Consider the following 17,861-nt stretch of genomic DNA (forward strand, 5'->3'; position numbering starts at 1 on the left):
AGACTTTAAAAGGCAGAAACAGCAATTCACGAGTCCTGCCTGACCCAAAACTGTGGCCTTGATGGCGGACTTATCTCAACTTCTCCTAGCATGTTTTGACAAAAACAAAGATGCTTTGTCTGTTTCCTCACCCCCTCCCTTTCCCAAGGTCGTGGACATGTGATGGAACCTCATCCGAGTTGATGATAAATAACACTTCATCTGGACAATGGTTGAGAGGGGGGGCTCTGGACTATGTTACGACTTTCCCTTAAAATTCAATGTCTTCACCAGCCTATATGTACATGTATAACGTCTATTTGTTGTTTTGCTGTGGTAGGTTTTTTGATGCCTCAAATCGTGCCCTGTCTAGGACATGGTGTGAGAGATCTTTTTTTATACCGTCTCTCCTCATGTTTTCTTCCCTGTTCTCATCTAAGCAAAATATTATTCTGAATAAGAATAAGAAGGCCACGTTTCCATAGTAGCAGCTTCGAGCACCCTTCCCATCTTTCGGACGACTGTACGTACATGTTCTCGTTGTATCGTGGTGCAATAATAATAAAGCATATTCTGATTTGGGCCCACAGGAAGGCTTTAGTTCTTATAATTCAACAGTATTATCTCTACAATATAAACATTTGTATATAGTAAAGATATGTGTTTCCGTTTAGAGGCAGCTGTGGCGGAGTGGTTGAGTGGTCGTCCTCCAATGGGGAGAGTTGGGGGTTCAATTCCACCAGAAATCACATGCTGAAGTGTCCCTGGGCAAGACACTGCCCCCCCCCCCCCCCCCCATTGCCTCTAATGTGTGTCGCATCAGTGTATGAATATCCATAAAAGCCCCATGGTCTGAATAGTCTCTATACATTCACATTATCTTTGTAGAGATGTAGAAGAGTGCTGTATGAATGTGAGTATTGGAAGTAAACGAGGGCACAGATTTTGTTGTAAAGCACTTTGCATATCTTGGTTATATAGAACGGCACTATATAAGTACAGTGCATTTACCATTTACCTTTATTTAATTTTCCCCAAAACTCATGAAGTTCTGTCTGTGAGTCAATTTCAGTTGTGTGTAGTTCATCAACATCTGTACGTCTTTTTGTATGTTTTAAACAATTTTGAGATGTGTACAAATGTGGAATGACAACAATTTTACTTTTGTACAATATTGTCTCATCACAAAGAGATAGGTGAGCTGCAAAGGATGCTGGGTAGCCTTGTGGCATTGTGTGTGCAGTGTTTCTGATTCTTCACAATGTTAAAGACTGTTTACAATGCTTTTGACTGTTTACAATGTTTCTGAATGTGGAAATAGGTTGTTCAGGTTTGCTTTGGCATTTATGTTAAAGTCTCCAATATTGGCTGTAAACTGACACCATGACTCGGAGGTTGTTCCCTGTATATTTAAGGGGAAAAGCACTTCCTGTTATAGGGTGAACTTGTGGACCAATTATAAAGGGTGGTGACACATGAGAGCTACTCCATTGTGATTCTACTACTGCAATATAGTTTTATGTCTCAGTTTTACTTATAATAAAAAAAGGTTTTGTGAAAGTCAATATTTTCCATATGCTTCTGGGGCTGGGGGGATCTGTAATTGTGAATCCCCCATTGGATTGTGCAAAACAGAGAAATTCTTCAGAGGAACTTGTTGGTCTTCCAAAATTGTGAGACTGGGTCAGGGGTTCTCTTTTCGGTAGGAAGTTCCTCCAAACATACTGATGAAAAACACTGGAACCAAAAATGGTCCCGTCAAAGTCCAGAACTCGGTCAACCCGAGACCCTCTTATGTGGCTTTAGGATTGTTGTGGGGGTGTAATATGACTGTTGTGGGGATGTAATAGGGTTGTTGTGGGGATGTAAGTGAAGAGTCTGGATGCTGTTATTAAAGGTGGCTAAAGGCTCCAGCATACTCAGGCGTACTTCAGTACACAGAGGTATGCAAGTACCGGATTAGACTCGGGAGTGGGCTCCCGCAGGGCTTGTGTGCAAAAATCAAATTTTATGTCTGTTTTGTATGCAACACCAATATATTAAATTCCCCTTCTTCATCCGTGGTCTGGTTTAATGGCCTTTTTTTTGTTTGTTTTTCAAGAGGCAAGCGATCTCTTCCTCCTCGTCTGTTGACACCATGACTGAAATTGTGAGAAATTAAGGAATTTGTCACGAGCGAATTAAAATCAGGCCCAGCGTGGCTGCGGGAGGGTCTGGAGATGTCCTGGTGGGCCGGTCTGATGTGTGAGCTGCAGGGCCAGGGCTCCCATCCATCCATCTATCCATTTTCTTCCTCTAAGGGAGAGCCTAGACACCCTGCGGAGAAAACTCATTTCAGCCACTTGTATCCGTGATCTTGTTCTTTCGGACATAACCCAAAGCTCATGACCAAAGATGAGGGTAGGAACGTAAATCGACCGGTAAATTGAAAGCTTCACCTTTTGTCTCAGCTCTCTCTTCACCATGACAGGCCAATATAGTGCCCGCTTCACTGTCGACACAAAACATATCCGCCTATCAATCTCTCACTCCATTTTTCCCTCATTCGTGAACAAGACATTGAGATACTTAAACTCCTCCACTTAGGGCAGGACCTCCTCCTCAACCCAGAGAGGGCACTCTACCCTTTTTTGGCCCAAGACCATGGCCTCAGATTTGGAGGAACTGATCCTCATCCCGGCCGCATCACATTCGGCTGCAAACCACTACAGCAAGAGCTTTAGATCACGACCTGATGAAGTCAATAGGACCACATCATCTGCAAAAAGCAGAGATGCGATCCTAAAGCCACCAAAACGGATCCCCTCAACACCTTGGGTGTGCCTAGAAATTCTGTCCATAAAAGTTATGAACAGTCTGTGACAAAGGGCAACCTTGGCGGAGTCCAACTCTCCCCGGGAACGAGCCCGACTTACTACCGGCAATGCAGACCAAGCTCTGACACCGGTCATACAGAGACCTAACAGCCCGTATCAAAGGGCCTGGTACCCTATATTCCCAGAGTACCCCCCACAGGGTTCCCTGAGGTATGCGGTCAAACGCCTTCTCCAAGTCCACAAAGCACATGTAGACTGGTTGGGCAAACTCCTATCCACCCCCCAGGACCCTACTGAGGGTGTAGAGTTGGTCCAGTGTTCCACGACCAGGACGAAAACCACACTGCTACTCTTGAATCCGAGGTTCAGCTATCCGATAGACCCTCCTCTCCAGAATCCCTGAATAGACCTTACCAGGGAGGCTTAAGAGCGTGATTCTCCTGTAGTTGGAACACAATCTACGGCCCCCCTATTTGAATAGGGGGACCACCACCCCACCTCTGCCCACTGTCTCACGACATCCCGAGTTGAGGGTAGCAGCACACCACTTCCACTATAAACAGTGCTGGTGGTGTAACCCCCCCCACACACACACAACCGAGATGCCGGATTGTGGACCAGAATTGCCTCAAAGCTGTATGGAAGCCATTCTCCATGGCCTCTCGGAACTCCCATGCCCGAGTTTTTGCCTCAGCGACCACCCAAGCCGCATGCTGCTTGGACTGCCGGTAACCATCAGCTGCTTCCGGGGTCCCACAGGCCAAAAAGGCATGATAGGACTCCTTCTTCAGCCTGACAGCATCCCTCACTGCCGGTGTCCACCACCGGGTTCAAGGGTTGCCACTGTGGCAGGCACTGACAACCTTATGGCCATAGCTCTGATAAGCCGCCTCGGCAATAGAGGTTCAGGACATGGCCCACTCAGACTCAATGTCTCCTACCTTCCCCTGAACGTGTTCGAAGTTTTCCCGGAGGTGGGAATTAAAGCTCGGTCTCACGGGAGACTCTGCCAAACATTCCCAACAGACCCTCACAATATGTTTGGGCCTGCCAGGTCTGACCGGCATCCTCCCCACCATCAGAGCCAACTCACCACCAGGTAGTGGTCAGTGGACAGCTCCGCCCCTCTCCTGAACTGAGTGTCCAAGACATGCAGCTGCAGATCAAATGAGATGACAACAAAGTCAACCATCGAACTGCGGCCTAGGGTATCCTGGTGCCAAGAGCATATATGGGCACCCTTATGCTTGAACATGGTGTTTGTTATGGACAATCCATGACAAGCACAGAAGTCCAATAACAGAACACCACTCAGGTTCAGATCAGGGGGGTCGTTCCTCCCAACCAGACCCCTCCTGGTCTCACTGTCATTGTCCACTTGAGCATGGAAGTCTCCCAGCAGAACAAGGGAGTCCCCAGGAAGGGCACTCTCCAGTAACCCCTCCAAGGATTCCAAAAACGGTGGGTAATCTGAACTTACGTTTGGCATATAAGCACAAACAACAGTCAGAACCCATACCCCCTACATAAATGCAGAGGGAGGCTACCCTCTTGTTCACCGGGGTGAACCCCAACGTACAGGCACCAAGATGGGGGGCAATAAGTATACCCACTTCTGCTCTGCGCCTCTCACCAGGGGCAACTCCAGAGTGGAAGAGTGTCCAACCCCTCTCAAGGAAACAGGTTCTAGAGCCAGAGTCATGTGTCAATGTGAGTCTGACTATTTCTAGACAGAAACTCTCAACCCCACACACCAGCTCTGGCTCCTTCCCCACCAGAGAGGTGACATTCCACATCCCAAGAGCCAGCTTCTGTAGCCGAAGATCAGATCGCCAAGGTCCCCGCCCTCGGCCACCACCCATCCCACATTGCTCTTGACCCCTTTGGCCCCTCCCATAGGTGGTGAGCCCATGGGAAGGGGGATCCATGTCTCCTCTTCAAGCTGTGCCCGACCGGGCTCCATGGGTAAAATGCCTGGCCACTAGGAGCTCACCAGTGTGCCCCACCTCCAGGTCCGGCTCCAGAGTGGGCCCCGGTGACCCACGTCCGGGCAAGGGAACATTGCTTTCATTTATTTTAATCTTCATAAGGGTTCTTTGGGCTGCACTTCATCTGGTCCTTCACCTAGGACCTGTCTGCCTTGGGTGACCCTACTAGGGGCATGAAGTCCCTGACAGCATAGCTCCTAGGATCATTGGGAGACTCAAACCCCTCTACCACAGGTGACAGTCCAGGAAGGGTTACAATATACAAACTAGGGTCATTCAGCGCTCCCCGTTTTTTTTTTTTGAGAACTTTTAATTAACAACATATAAACACAGAACCACAGAACACTGCTGTGGCTTGCTGCCAGCTCTCGCTTTTTTGTTGTTTTGTTTTGTTTTTTCTCAACCTGTCAATCAGTCCAATAGGCGTGTCAGCAAATATCCAATTGCCAAACTCAATTTGTCCAGAAGGTAAATGCCCCTTGCCTGCGGAGCAGGCTGTAGCCGCTCAGGGTGGACTCTGGAGTATGAAGTCTCAACCCTCTGCGGACAGTGCGCACAGTTTCTGCATGGACTGAGGCCCACCTGAGTCTGTGCAAGCCTTATGTGTTGACTTTTAATGATGCATGCACCAGTTTTCACTTCTGAATCTATGCAAATCCATTTTTTAAGAAATATTAAAAAATGAAGTATTCCCCATTTAATTATATTGATTACTTTGATGGAATTGTTATTTTTAAACAATCCATTTAAATTCAACATTAAAAGGCAACAAAACAAAAAATAATAGCAAGAGGAATTAATATTTTGATGGTTCTTTGTATCTTAAAACAAAACGTGGGAAATTTAACCAGCATACAGTGCCTTGCGAAAGCATTAGGCCCCCTTGAACTTTTCAACCTTTTGCCACATTTCAGGCTTCAAACATAAAGATATAAAATTTAAATTTTTTGTGAAGAATCAACAACAAGTAAGAAACACTCGTGAAGTGGAATGAAATTTATTGGATGTGTCAAACTATTTTTTAACAAATAAAAAACTGAAAAGTGGGGTGTGCAAAATTATTTGGCCCCTGTGGAGTTTTATCAAACTTGTTGTTCAATAAAATTTAGAAGACTGAGAACTAATGATCCATTGTTAGGCTGATGGTCCTTCTTGAGCATGTGATCAGCTGGTTTTGGTTGTCAGCAGCAAAACTGGTTGATCCACTCTGAGAAGGTGTTGTTTATAAGACTGAGCTGAATACAGCACCTCAGACTGAGGAAGTCTCTTGGATGAGAGACGAAACGTTTCTACATTTTTTGTTGTTTTGCTTTGTTTTGTTTTTTTGAATGTCCAGAGGACCAGATTTAACTTTTTTAGATTTTTATACCTGGATTATTCAGGATATTTTGAACCACTTTGGCCAGGATTGCCTCAAACTAGTTAGAGAGTTTGAGAAAACAGCAAGGAAGAGGGCAGACTACAGGAACCATTTGCGATTCAACCTCAGATGTCGACAAAGTGGCATCATTCCCAAGAGCCTGGAACTAAAATCTTCGGTCAGCGGGCACCGGGCAAGCAGGATCCTTCAGAAGGCACATACCCAGCTGCTGAATGAACGGGTGAGAAAGACCAATTTTCCTATTGAGGCCTTGAAGGCCAAAGAAGAGCACATTAAACAGAAACTAACTATGTGTCTAGATCAGACCACACTTCAGCAAGTGTTGGACTGTACAGATCAGGCACGCTTAGCACAGCTTGTCAAGTCCAAGACTCGACAACAAAACAAGTTTAACTTACTAATAACTCATCAACACCATCACTATTCCAATAACAACCCATTCAGTGTAGGACAACACTCCAGTAGTCAATTACATGTCAGGGAGACAGAAAAGTGGGTGAAGAATTTATCTGACAGACAGCTCACCCAGCCGGAGACAGAGATTCTTGCCAGGGGACTGAACTTTGTGGTTGCACCAAGTAGAATTCCTCTGGTGGAGATGATCACAGCTACTGAGTCAGCCCTCCTCAACAACAAAATTAAAGAGGCTGAAGCAGAACAGCTCAGAATCAAAGTTTCATCCTGCCTCAGCAAAGCCAAACCGCCACCTTCCAACATTAGTAGAGAGGAGAGGGACGCACTCACCACTCTTATCAAGGACAAAAACATCATCATTCTCCCAGCAGACAAAGGAAGGTGCACAGTGATTTTGAACCAGAAAGACTATCATGAGAAAGTTATGACACACCTTAGTGACTTAAACACTTATGAACCTCTGAAAAGGCATCCAAGAAGTGGCTACAAGAAGAAATTGATAGATTGCCTGAAAATTTTGGAGCAGGACAAGGCTATTGACCGTTTTCTGTACCACAGACTGTACCCAGGGGAGGCCACACCTAGTCTGTATGGTTTACCTAAAATCCACAAACAAGGTGTACCTTTAAGACCAATCGTTAGCATGATTAACTCTGTCACTTACAATGTTTCCAAATATCTGGCGTCTGTACTCATCCCTTTAGTTGGCAGCTCAGAACACCACATACAGAACACCATGGACTTTGTGGATAAGGTGAGGGATGTCATCATGGAGACTGATGAAACAATGGTCTCTTTTGATGTCACATCACTCTTTACGTGCATTCCTGTTGATGATGCAGTAGAGGTGGTCAGTTTAAAATTGAAAGCAGACACCACTCTGAGCAGCAGGACCACGCTTTCCACAGAACAACTGTGTCAACTCTTGAAACTGTGCCTGCAGTCAACCTACTTCACATATGGAGAGCAATATTATAGGCAGAAACATGGGTGTGCTATGGGGTCTCCAGTTTCTCCTATTGTTGCCAACCTGTACATGGAGGAGGTAGAAAAGAGAGCCTTGACGTCCTTTTCAGGGACACCACCAAGTCATTGGTTCAGGTATGTTGACGACACCTGGGTTAAAATTAAATCTCAGGAAGTCCAACATTTTACTGACCACATCAACTCTGTGGATAAATACATCAAGTTCACACGAGAAGATGAAAAAAATGGCAAGCTGGCTTTCTTGGACTGTGAGGTCTCAGTCTCTGATAGAGGACATTTGCAAACTGAGGTGTACCGCAAACCCACCCACAAAGACCAGTATTTGCAGTTTGACTCCCATCACCCTTTGGAACACAAGTTAGGAGTCATCAGGACTCTATATCACAGAGCAGACAGCGTCCCCACTAGCTCAGGAGCAAGGCAGAAGGAGAAATCCCACACAAGACAGGCTCTAGAGCAATGTGGATATCCTAACTGGGCCTTCCTAAAAGCAGAGAAGAAACCCAAACAGGACTCCAGTCAGCCAACAGGTGAAAAGGAGGAACCCAGACCCAGACCAGTGGTCATTCCATATGTTGAGGGAGTATCAGAGAAACTGAGACGTTTATTTTCTAAACATAACGTCCCAGTGGCTTTTAAACCCCAAAATACACTACGGCAAAGACTGGTTCATCCCAAAGATCCAGTCCCCCAGCACAAACAGAGTAATGTTGTGTATGCTGTTCAGTGTCAGGAGGGCTGGGATCAGTCTTACATCGGGGAAACAAAACAGCCACTGGCCAAAAGGATGGCCCAGCACAGAAGATCAACATCATCAGGCCAGGACTCTGCGGTCTACACTCATCTCCAGGCCAGCGGTCACTCTTTCAGGGATGAAGATGTGCACATCCTGGATAGAGAGGAACGATGGTTTGAGAGAGGAGTAAAGGAGGCCATCTTTGTGAAAAGAAACCGTCCATCGTTAAACAGGGGTGGAGGCCTACGTGTTCAATTGTCCCCCTCTTACAATGCTGTGATTGCTAGTATCACTCAGCCCTCTGTGAATAGTAAACAGCCATCAGTGTGCTAATGATCCATTGTTAGGCTGATGGTCCTTCTTGAGCATGTGATCAGCTGGTTTTGGTTGTCAGCAGCAAAACTGGTTGATCCACTCTGAGAAGGTGCTGTTTATAAGACTGAGCTGAATACAGCACCTCAGACTGAGGAAGTCTCTTGGATGAGAGACGAAACGTTTCTACATTTTTTGTTGTTTTGCTTTGTTTTGTTTTTTTGAATGTCCAGAGGACCAGATTTAACTTTTTTAGGTTGCTTGAGGGACTTCTCACCAGTCATCATTATCGATGGGAATACCAGAGTGGGTTCTGAAGATGGGCAGCAGTCTGTTAGCATAGTCTTGTGGGGCTTCATCTGGTCTCTGAATAGTGTCTGTGATGGTGGTGAAGCTTAGGGTCTGAGGATACGCTGCAGTGATGTGTTCTGTGATCCTTTCCACGTGTGTCAAGAACTGTTGGTTGTCCTTGTGATCTGCCTGGACGTTGACAATTCGATGTCCATCACGTCAGCAGCTACAACAGCTCCTCCTTGTGCCAGGTCAGGCAAGTGCTGGCTCGCCATCTCGATCAGGGCCGCCTTTGGCCATGTACGGTACACCAGTTGGGGGCCAGTCGGTCCTCCAACCTCCAGCATTGGGTTGGTGAGCAGGTCTTCAGGATCGTCCACTCCATCTACAGCTTGGGGAAGGTCAGATAATTATAATCTGCGTTGTTTTTTTTTCTTTAGGCTTTGCTGTTTAATGTCGTCAATTTCCTTTTTTATAGCTTCAGCCTTTTCTTCAAGGGCCTTAATTTTTCCCATTTGTCTTGTGACGACTTTAGTACTGGTTCCAGCAACAGGACTTTTAGTATCAGCTGGGGTCTTCAGTGAGGACACTGGTGGGGTTTCATCATCTTCTTCCTCTGAATCAGATGCTGATGCATATCCTTGAAAATCATCATCAGAGTCGAGGACCCAAGTGGGTTTTGGTGGTGGGAGCAGCTGAGCTTGACCTTTAATGGGTAGTCTTTGTGATTTTTCCTTTTTCTTTGCCGTTACAGGTGGGGCGTACGATGGTGGGTCAGTGAAACCAGCCAGAGAGGGGTACAGCGGTGCCACGGGAGACGGAGGTCCACAGGACTCCGGTATATGATGGAGATAAGAGAAAGACACATTTAATTCAATTCAATTCAATTCAAAAATACTTTATTAATCCCAGAGGGAAATTAAGTGTTGTCGTAGCTCATCATCCTGGTTTTATTCGAGAGTTGTTAGATGCTGATTGCTGTGGGAAGGAAGGATCTCCTGCAGCGAATACGAAGAATCTGGCCACAGATACTGATCTGTCCACCCAGATCCAGCTTGCTGTCAGATCCGGCTGGCCTCTCGGTCCTCCTGGGTAGCAGGGCCGCCCGAATGCCCACCAGAACTCCTCCTAGAGCGATGGCCACTCCTCCTAGCAGTCTGCTGAGCTCCTCTTCACTGCGGACAGCCAGCTGTAGGTGGCGAGGAACGATCCTGTCCTTCCGCTGTCATGACCCATGTTTCCTGCTAGTTCCAGGATCTCAGTGGTCAGGCACTTGAGCGCAGCTGGCTGGTAGATGAGAATGCGTCCACAGAACATCCTTTTCAACTCATTTGAGATTTGGGGCTGTAGTGGAGATATTATTTGAGCTTTTGAGTTGTTAATCAGCTGCTGTTGGTTGTAGAAAACTGCTTTGTTGCCATGGTTACGCATCATAACAAATGTCCAAAACTAAAAAAAGTATCAGTAAAAATCCTTCCAGCTGCACAGCATCTGATACCAGAGGAAACGATCATCCAAAAAATGTGATTTACATCCAGAAAGAGGAATTAAAGTTTCCAAAAGCAAAATCTCAGAATGAAAGTAACAGAGCTTCTCCAACATGCAGCCACCTTGAGCGGCGCAATTCTAGAACAGTGTCCTTTGTAGTGTAATTTGTAATTTCAGTGTAATTTGTCCTTAAGCGATTTCTTTTTATTTTCTGCTAATATTTTTGTGAATTTGTCATTTTCTCATTTTTTAGAGCCAATTTTGGTTGCCTTTCCAACTTTTTTGAGTCATTTGGTACATTTTAGATGCTGTTTTTTTGTATTAGGGAATTGGACTGGTTTTTCCATAATTTAAACGCTTGCTCATGATTGTACATTGCAAAAAACATGTCCTGTGGTATTTTCTTCATATTACACATTTTTTTGTTTTTGTTTTAACAACTGTTCTTCTAATTTTTGAATTTATTCGGGGTCAAAAGAACCATTTCTTGGAAAATTAAATTTAGAATGCCACTGTGAAATAAAACTGAGACACAAATCTCCGTGTAATATACGCATATGGTCCGCCTTTGGACCGCAAGGAATATAATCCTCTACTTTGCTTTTCCTTGCACCAATTTTTGTTTAATTTTCCTGGTGCTTCCTTGTTTAATTATCCACTATTTATTTCTCAATTCCTTATCAGGAACCTACCTCGATTTTATACTAAATCTACCTTGGTTTTATTTTTAAAATCTACTTTTGTTCTACTTATTTCTCAGTCCCTTATCAGGAACCTACCTCGATTTTATACTAAATCTACCTCGGTTTTATTTTCAAAACCTACTTTTGTTCTATTTATTTCTCAGTCCCTTATCAGGACCTACCTCGATTTTATACAAAAGCTACCTCGGTTTTATTTTTAAAACCTACTTTTGTTCTGAGACAGTGCTATTTAAGAGACTGAGCTGAATACAGCTCCTCAGACTGAGGAAGTCTCTCGGATGAGAGACGAAACGTTTCTACATTTTTTTGTTGATTTGCTTTGTTTTTTTTTTTGAATGTCCAGAGGACCAGATTTAACTTTTTTAGATTTTTCTACCTGGATTATTGAGCATGCATCAGGATACTTTTGTTCTATTAAAAAGTTTTTCAGTTTACCTTAAGTAGTTGTTTTTTGTTGTCTCAGTCTGGTTTGAATTCTGTCGAGGTCAAATCCTACCGATAGAAAACCAGAACGCCCCCTCACTCTTAAAGACTAGCAGATGTTTAGAGGAAGAATCCTGCGATTCCTGGTGATCAACCCTCGTCTTGGGTCCACCGAGCGGACGGACCAGCGAATATGGCATACAGCTCATGAAAACCCAAAATGCCTGTCCCAAAAAATTAGCATATCATGAAAAGGTTCTCTAAACAAGCTACTAACCTAACCATCTGAATAAACGACGTAACTCTAAACACCTGCAAAAGATTCCTGAGGCTTTTAAAAACTCCCAGTCTTGTTCATTACTCAAAACCGCAATCATGGGTAAGACTGCCGACCTGACTGCTGTCCAGAAGGCCATCATTGACACCCTCAAGCAAGAGGGTAAGACACAGAAAGAAATTGCTGAACGAATAGGCTGTTCCCAGAGTGCTGTATCAAGGCACCTCAGTGGGAAGTCTGTGGGAAGGGAAAAGTGTGGCAGAAATGCTGCACAATGAGAAGAGGTGACCGGACCCTGAGGAAGATTGTGGAGAAGGGCCGATTCCAGACCTTGGAGGACCTGCGGAATCAGTGGACTGAGTCTGGAGTAGAAACATCCAGAGCCACCGTGCACAGGCGTGTGCAGGAAATGGGCTACAGGTGCCACATTCCCCAGATCAAGCCACTTTTGAACCAGAAACAGCGGCAGAAGCACCCGACCTGGGCTACAGAGAAGCAGCACTGGACTGTTGCTCAGTGGTCCAAAGTACTTTTTTCGGATGAAAGCAAATTTTGCATGTCATTCGGAAATCAAGGTGCCAGAGTCTGGAGGAAGACTGGGGAGAAGGAAATGCCAAAATGCCAGAAGTACAGTGTGAAGCACCCACAGTCAGCGATGGTCTGGGGTGCCATGTCAGCTGCTGGTGTTAGTCCACTGTGTTTTAGCAAGGGCAGGGTCAATGCAGCTAGCTATGAGGAGATTTTGGAGCACTTCATGCTTCCATCTGCTGAAAAGCTTTATGGAGATGAAGATTTAATTTTTCAGCACCACCTGGCACCTGCTCACAGTGCCAAAACCACTGGTAAATGGTTTACTGACCATGGTATTACTGTGCTCAATTGGCCTGCCAACTCTCCTGACCTGAACCCCATAGAGAACCTGTGGGATATTGTGAAGAGAAAGTTGAGAGACGCAAGACCCAACACTCTGGATGAGCTTAAGGCCGCTATTGATGCATCCTGGGCCTCCATAACACCTCAGCAGTGCCACAGGCTGATTGCCTCCATGCCACGCCGCATTGAAGCAGTCATTCATGCAAAAGGATTCCCAACCAAGTATTGAGTGCATAACTGAACATGATTATTTGAAGGTTGGCGTTTTATGTATTAAAAACACTTGTCTTTCATTTGTGGGATGAAATATGCTAATTTTTTGGGACAGGCATTTTGGGTTTTCATGAGCTGTATGCCATAATCATCAGTATTAAAAGAATTAAAGACCTGAAATATTTCAGTTGGTGTGCAATGAATCTGAAATATATGAAAGTTTTATTTTTATCATTACATTATGGAAAATAATGACCTTTATCACAATATGCTAATTTTTTGAGAAGGACCGGTACTTTCGCAAGGCACCGTAACTTTTTACACAACCTGATGTAATGTTTTCAGATATTTTATGACATTTTGCTAAGCTTAGAGTGGTTTCAAGACCAAATATTCAAAATCACTAGTTTATGATGTGCTAATTTGTCAGTGCTTATCTTCAGTTGTCATAAATTCAGCAGTGAATCTTTACAACTTGTCCCTTTTAGTTTGGACATGCTGCAGATTTACACGTGGTGCCAACATCTGTAATCTTCAACATCTGTAATCTTCATGTTGTCTCTGCTGTTGTTGATGACAAAAGATAAGCAGAGCTTTGAGGATGTGTTGTGTCCAAATCTCAGCTACCACCACATCGCATTGTACTACAATATGTGTACAGTTTTCTATAACTGAGACATTTTGTGTTTTCTAAAGTCAGCTGGCTGTGGTGACCATCTTGAATTAGGTTGGCTTGAAAGTATTTTCTGTTGTTGAATTGCAGCCAATGCTTAGTTCCTGAAAGTTTCATCTTAAGTCTGTTCAGTGGTTCATGAGATATTTTGCTAACAGATCAACAGAGTTGACCCAGAATAATTAATAGCTCTGGATATGTGTTGGAGATCAGCCTCAGCTACTACCACCTGTCAGTGTTTGGAAAACGGGGTGAGGTATTAGCATCTTTGCATTTCTGTGGCAGCCATCTTGACTCATCTCCAAAAGTCATTCAGAGATTTACATTCAGTGATTCAAAAACATCCATCTTGTTTTTCATGTAATATTTTGCTTACAAACATGTGCACACACTCAGACATGGGCAAAAACATTATTGCCCACCTTCCTCTTTTGCAGTTAATATGCAATAACAAAATATTACAGTGAATCAAATTCTTTTCTTTAAAGTTAGTCAGATGAGGGTTATTCTTCTTTCTTTTCCTTGTTCATGCAGTCATCTCTCTCCTTCTTCCTTTGTCCCTTTGACCCGTCAGCCAACGAGCTGACTGTTGGAAAGGTTTACGCAGCTCTGATGATCTTTGACTACTACAAACAAAATCGAGCCAGAAGGTTGCAGCAGCAGAACACATCAGGCCCTCAGGTACAACATCCACACCACCTGCACACACGCACTGGGTGCTTCAATAGAACCTGCATGTTGGTGCTATCAGGTATACAGTATATTGCATTTACAAAGAGACACACTGAAAACCTGCATGACTTCAGACGAGCACAGATGGTGTTTGTGTTCACAGGCTGATGAAATACAAGCACTGTTAAGCACCACTGACCAATTTAATGGTCTAAATGTCACGTAACCAATGGTTATTTACCTTCTGAAATACCAACACCCATCCTGTGCTGACAGGTGGTCATTCGCAACATTTCACCCTCACTTAGGTGCATGCTTATTTACACGTAGAAAGACACTCACAAACACACAGAATGCCTCAAAAGCATGACTGACTGCCAGAAGAGAATATTCTGCCCCCAGTGTCCACATGTGGCCAGAACCAAGTATGCCACTGTTAGATCTGGGTCCACCAATATTCTGCCTGCTGCCTTTGAATGTGTTGAGCATGTTGCCATCCGTGTCTCCTCCACAGTGCAAGGTCGGGGCTTTGTTTAAGCCATTGCTGCCTCTGACCCACATGCAGGGCTCACCCAGCCTCCTTCAGCACCAGCCAAAGTCCAGATCACCTCAGCCCATGGCCAGATCCAATTCCGTCAACAATGGGGGCATGCTGTAAGTTCAGAACCTCACAAACTAAACTTTAAAAAAATCTATATTAACCAAACCAAAGATTTTTCACTTTACAACACATTTAGTTTTGAACATCTAAATATAATAATAGACAGAAGGAACAGAAAATATAATCTTGGGAAACTGTGTAAAATACGCTCAGTGGCCCCTTTCTGAGGCCCACCTTGTTAGGACCAAGTTGGACCCCCTTTGTCTTCAGAACTACCTCCAGTTTTTGTGTCAAAGTGTCATCAAGGTTCTGGAACATTCCTCAGGGATTCTGGTTCATATGTCAGCATCACACAGCTGCTGCAGATACTTCTGGTGTTAATCTCCTGCTTCACCGCATCTCAGTGGTGCTGGATCGGACTGAGGTCTGGTGACCTTGGAGACCGTTGGAGTTCAGTGAATCCAGACTCATCAAACCAGGAGATGTTTGTCAAGTGTTGGTGAGGCTGTGTGAACTGTAACTTTAGCTTCCTGTTCTCAGCTGTCAGGAATGGCACCCGATGTGGTTTTCACCTACTGAAGTCCATCTGCTGAAGGGTTGGACATGTTCAGAGATGGTGTTCTGAAGATCTTTGTTGGAACAAATAATTTATTTAGCTATTGTTGCCTTTCTCTCATCTTAAACCTGTCTGCCCACTCTCCTCTGACATCAGCAAGGTGTTCTTGTCCACACAAGTGTCACCAACTGGATATTTTCTCATTTTTGGACACAATTGTGGGTAAAAATTTCAGTAGATCAGAAGTTCCTGAAACCTGATGGTCTTGCACCAACAATCACACCATATTCAAAGTCACTTAAATCCCCATTCTTCCTGGTTCTGAGGCTTGGTTAGAACTTCAGCAAGTTATCTTTACATGCATGTCAAATAACTGATTAGCTTTATGTGTTAATGAAGAGTTGAACAGGTGGACCTGATGAAACAGTCAGTTGAGTATTGTTCTTTAGATTTAACATGCAGGAGCATCAACATCTGTTAGGTCCACTAAACCATTGGGCGCTCTCCTTTTCTCTTGTTATGACATCACTACTGGACTGATGAAAAGAATGATTGTTTTGTTTTTATGTCACTAAATTATTTGGATATATAAAAGGTGATTTCCTGACCTCTCTAATACCCAAATGAGCTGTGACTGCTATAACACACAGGCCAGGGTATGATCTCAGACCCAAGCCTGCATCTTCCTGGGAGACGGAGAAGCCCAAAGAAGTGCCCGGTGATCAGACAAAGAGATCGATGTCCAAGGGTCCATCAGAGGAAAGGACAGACACCAGCCTTAATAAGGTACTGGGGAGAAGACATTGATGGTGAAACTGTCCTTTTATATGAAGTCTGTAAAGAACTGGTTTCTCTAAGCTCTAATGAACTTCACCATGCTGTAGTGGTGCTGTTTTAACTTTCTTACCATCCTGACTGTAGGAAAAGGTTTTCACCTCCTTCTCCTCCAAACAGTGAGCTCCTCATGTGGGAGAGGTGAGTGGATAATTCTGTGAGGTTATTACTCCAAAATAGGCACATACACACACACATATATATATATATATATATATATATATATATATATATATATATATATATATATATATATATATATATATACTGTTGTAGAGGAAGGCTTGGTGAGAGGTGTATAATAAATGTAAAATGGCCTCAACCACACTAATTATACAGGTCCTTCTCAAAAAATTAGCATTTTGTGATAAAGCTCATTATTTTCCATAATGTAATGATAAAAATTTAACTTTCATATCTTTCAGATTCATTGCACACCAACTGAAATATTTCAGGTCTTTAATTGTTTTAATACTGATGATTATGGCATACAGCTCATGAAAACCCAAAATGCCTGTCCCAAAAAATTAGCAAATTTCATCCAACCAATGAAAGACAAGTGTTTTTAATACAAAAAACGCCAACCTTCAAAATAATCATGTTCAGTTATGCACTCAATTCTTGGTCGGGAATCCTTTTGCATGAATGACTGCTTCAATGCAGTGTGGCATGGAGGCAATCAGCCTGTGGCACTGCTGAGGTGTTGTGGAGGCCCAGGATGCTTCGATAGCGGCCTTATGCTCATCCAGAGTGTTGAGTCTTGCGTCTCTCAACTTTCTCTTCACAATATCCCACAGGTTCTCTATAGGGTTCAGGTCAGGAGAGTTGGCAGGCCAATTGAGCACAGTAATACCATTGTCAGTAAACCATTTACCAGTGGTTTTGGCACTGTGAGCAGGTGCCAGGTGGTGCTGAAAAATGAAATATTCATCTCAATAAAGCTTTTCAGCAGATGGAAGCATGAAGTGCTCCAAAATCTCCTGATAGCTAGCTGCATTGACCCTGCGCTTGATAAAACACAGTGGACTAACACCAGCAGATGACATGACACCCCAGTGACAGTGGAAACTTGACACTGGACCTCAAGCAATGTGAATTCTGTGTCTCCTCTCTTCCTCCAGACTCTGGGACCTTGATTTTCAAAGGAAATGCTAAATTTACTGTAATCAGAGAACATAACTTTGGACCACTCAGCAGCAGTCTCAGGCGAGATGATTCTGACGCAGTCTCTTGTTCAAAAGTGGCTTGACCTGGGGAATGTGGCACCTGTAGCCCATTTCCTGCACACGCCTGTGCACGGTGGCTCTGGATGTTTCTACTCCAGACTCAGTCCACTGATTCCGCAGGTCCCCCAAGGTCTGGAATCGGCCCTTCTCCACAATCCTCCTCAGGGTCCGGTCACCTCTTCTCGTTGTGCAGCGTTTTCTGCCACACTTTTCCCTTCCCACAGACTTCCCACTGAGGTGCCTTGATACAGCACTCTGGGAACAGCCTATTCGTTCAGCAATTTCTTTCTGTGTCTTACCCTCTTGCTTGAGGGTGTCAATGATGGCCTTCTGGACAGCAGTCAGGTCGGCAGTCTTACCCATGATTGCGGTTTTGAGTAATGAACAAGGCTGGGAGTTTTTAAAAGCCTCAGGAAT

The 17,861-nt window shown here is 44.2% G+C and overlaps 1 protein-coding gene across 1 annotated transcript in view; it reads left to right on the forward strand.

The window, feature by feature from the left end:
* Positions 1 to 17,861, forward strand: part of cacna1ba (calcium channel, voltage-dependent, N type, alpha 1B subunit, a) — a 668,325-nt gene that overhangs the window by 587,257 nt on the left and 63,207 nt on the right. Inside the window, exons 48-50 of the mRNA XM_037680745.1 lie at positions 14,130 to 14,236; positions 14,742 to 14,881; positions 16,035 to 16,170. Of these exons, the coding sequence (XP_037536673.1) occupies positions 14,130 to 14,236; positions 14,742 to 14,881; positions 16,035 to 16,170 (383 nt within the window). The remainder of the gene's footprint in view (positions 1 to 14,129; positions 14,237 to 14,741; positions 14,882 to 16,034; positions 16,171 to 17,861) is intronic.

The sequence above is a fragment of the Nematolebias whitei genome, chromosome 8 (assembly GCF_014905685.2).
Source record: "Nematolebias whitei isolate Nwh7 chromosome 8, NemWhi1, whole genome shotgun sequence".
NCBI classification, from domain to species: domain Eukaryota; kingdom Metazoa; phylum Chordata; class Actinopteri; order Cyprinodontiformes; family Rivulidae; genus Nematolebias; species Nematolebias whitei.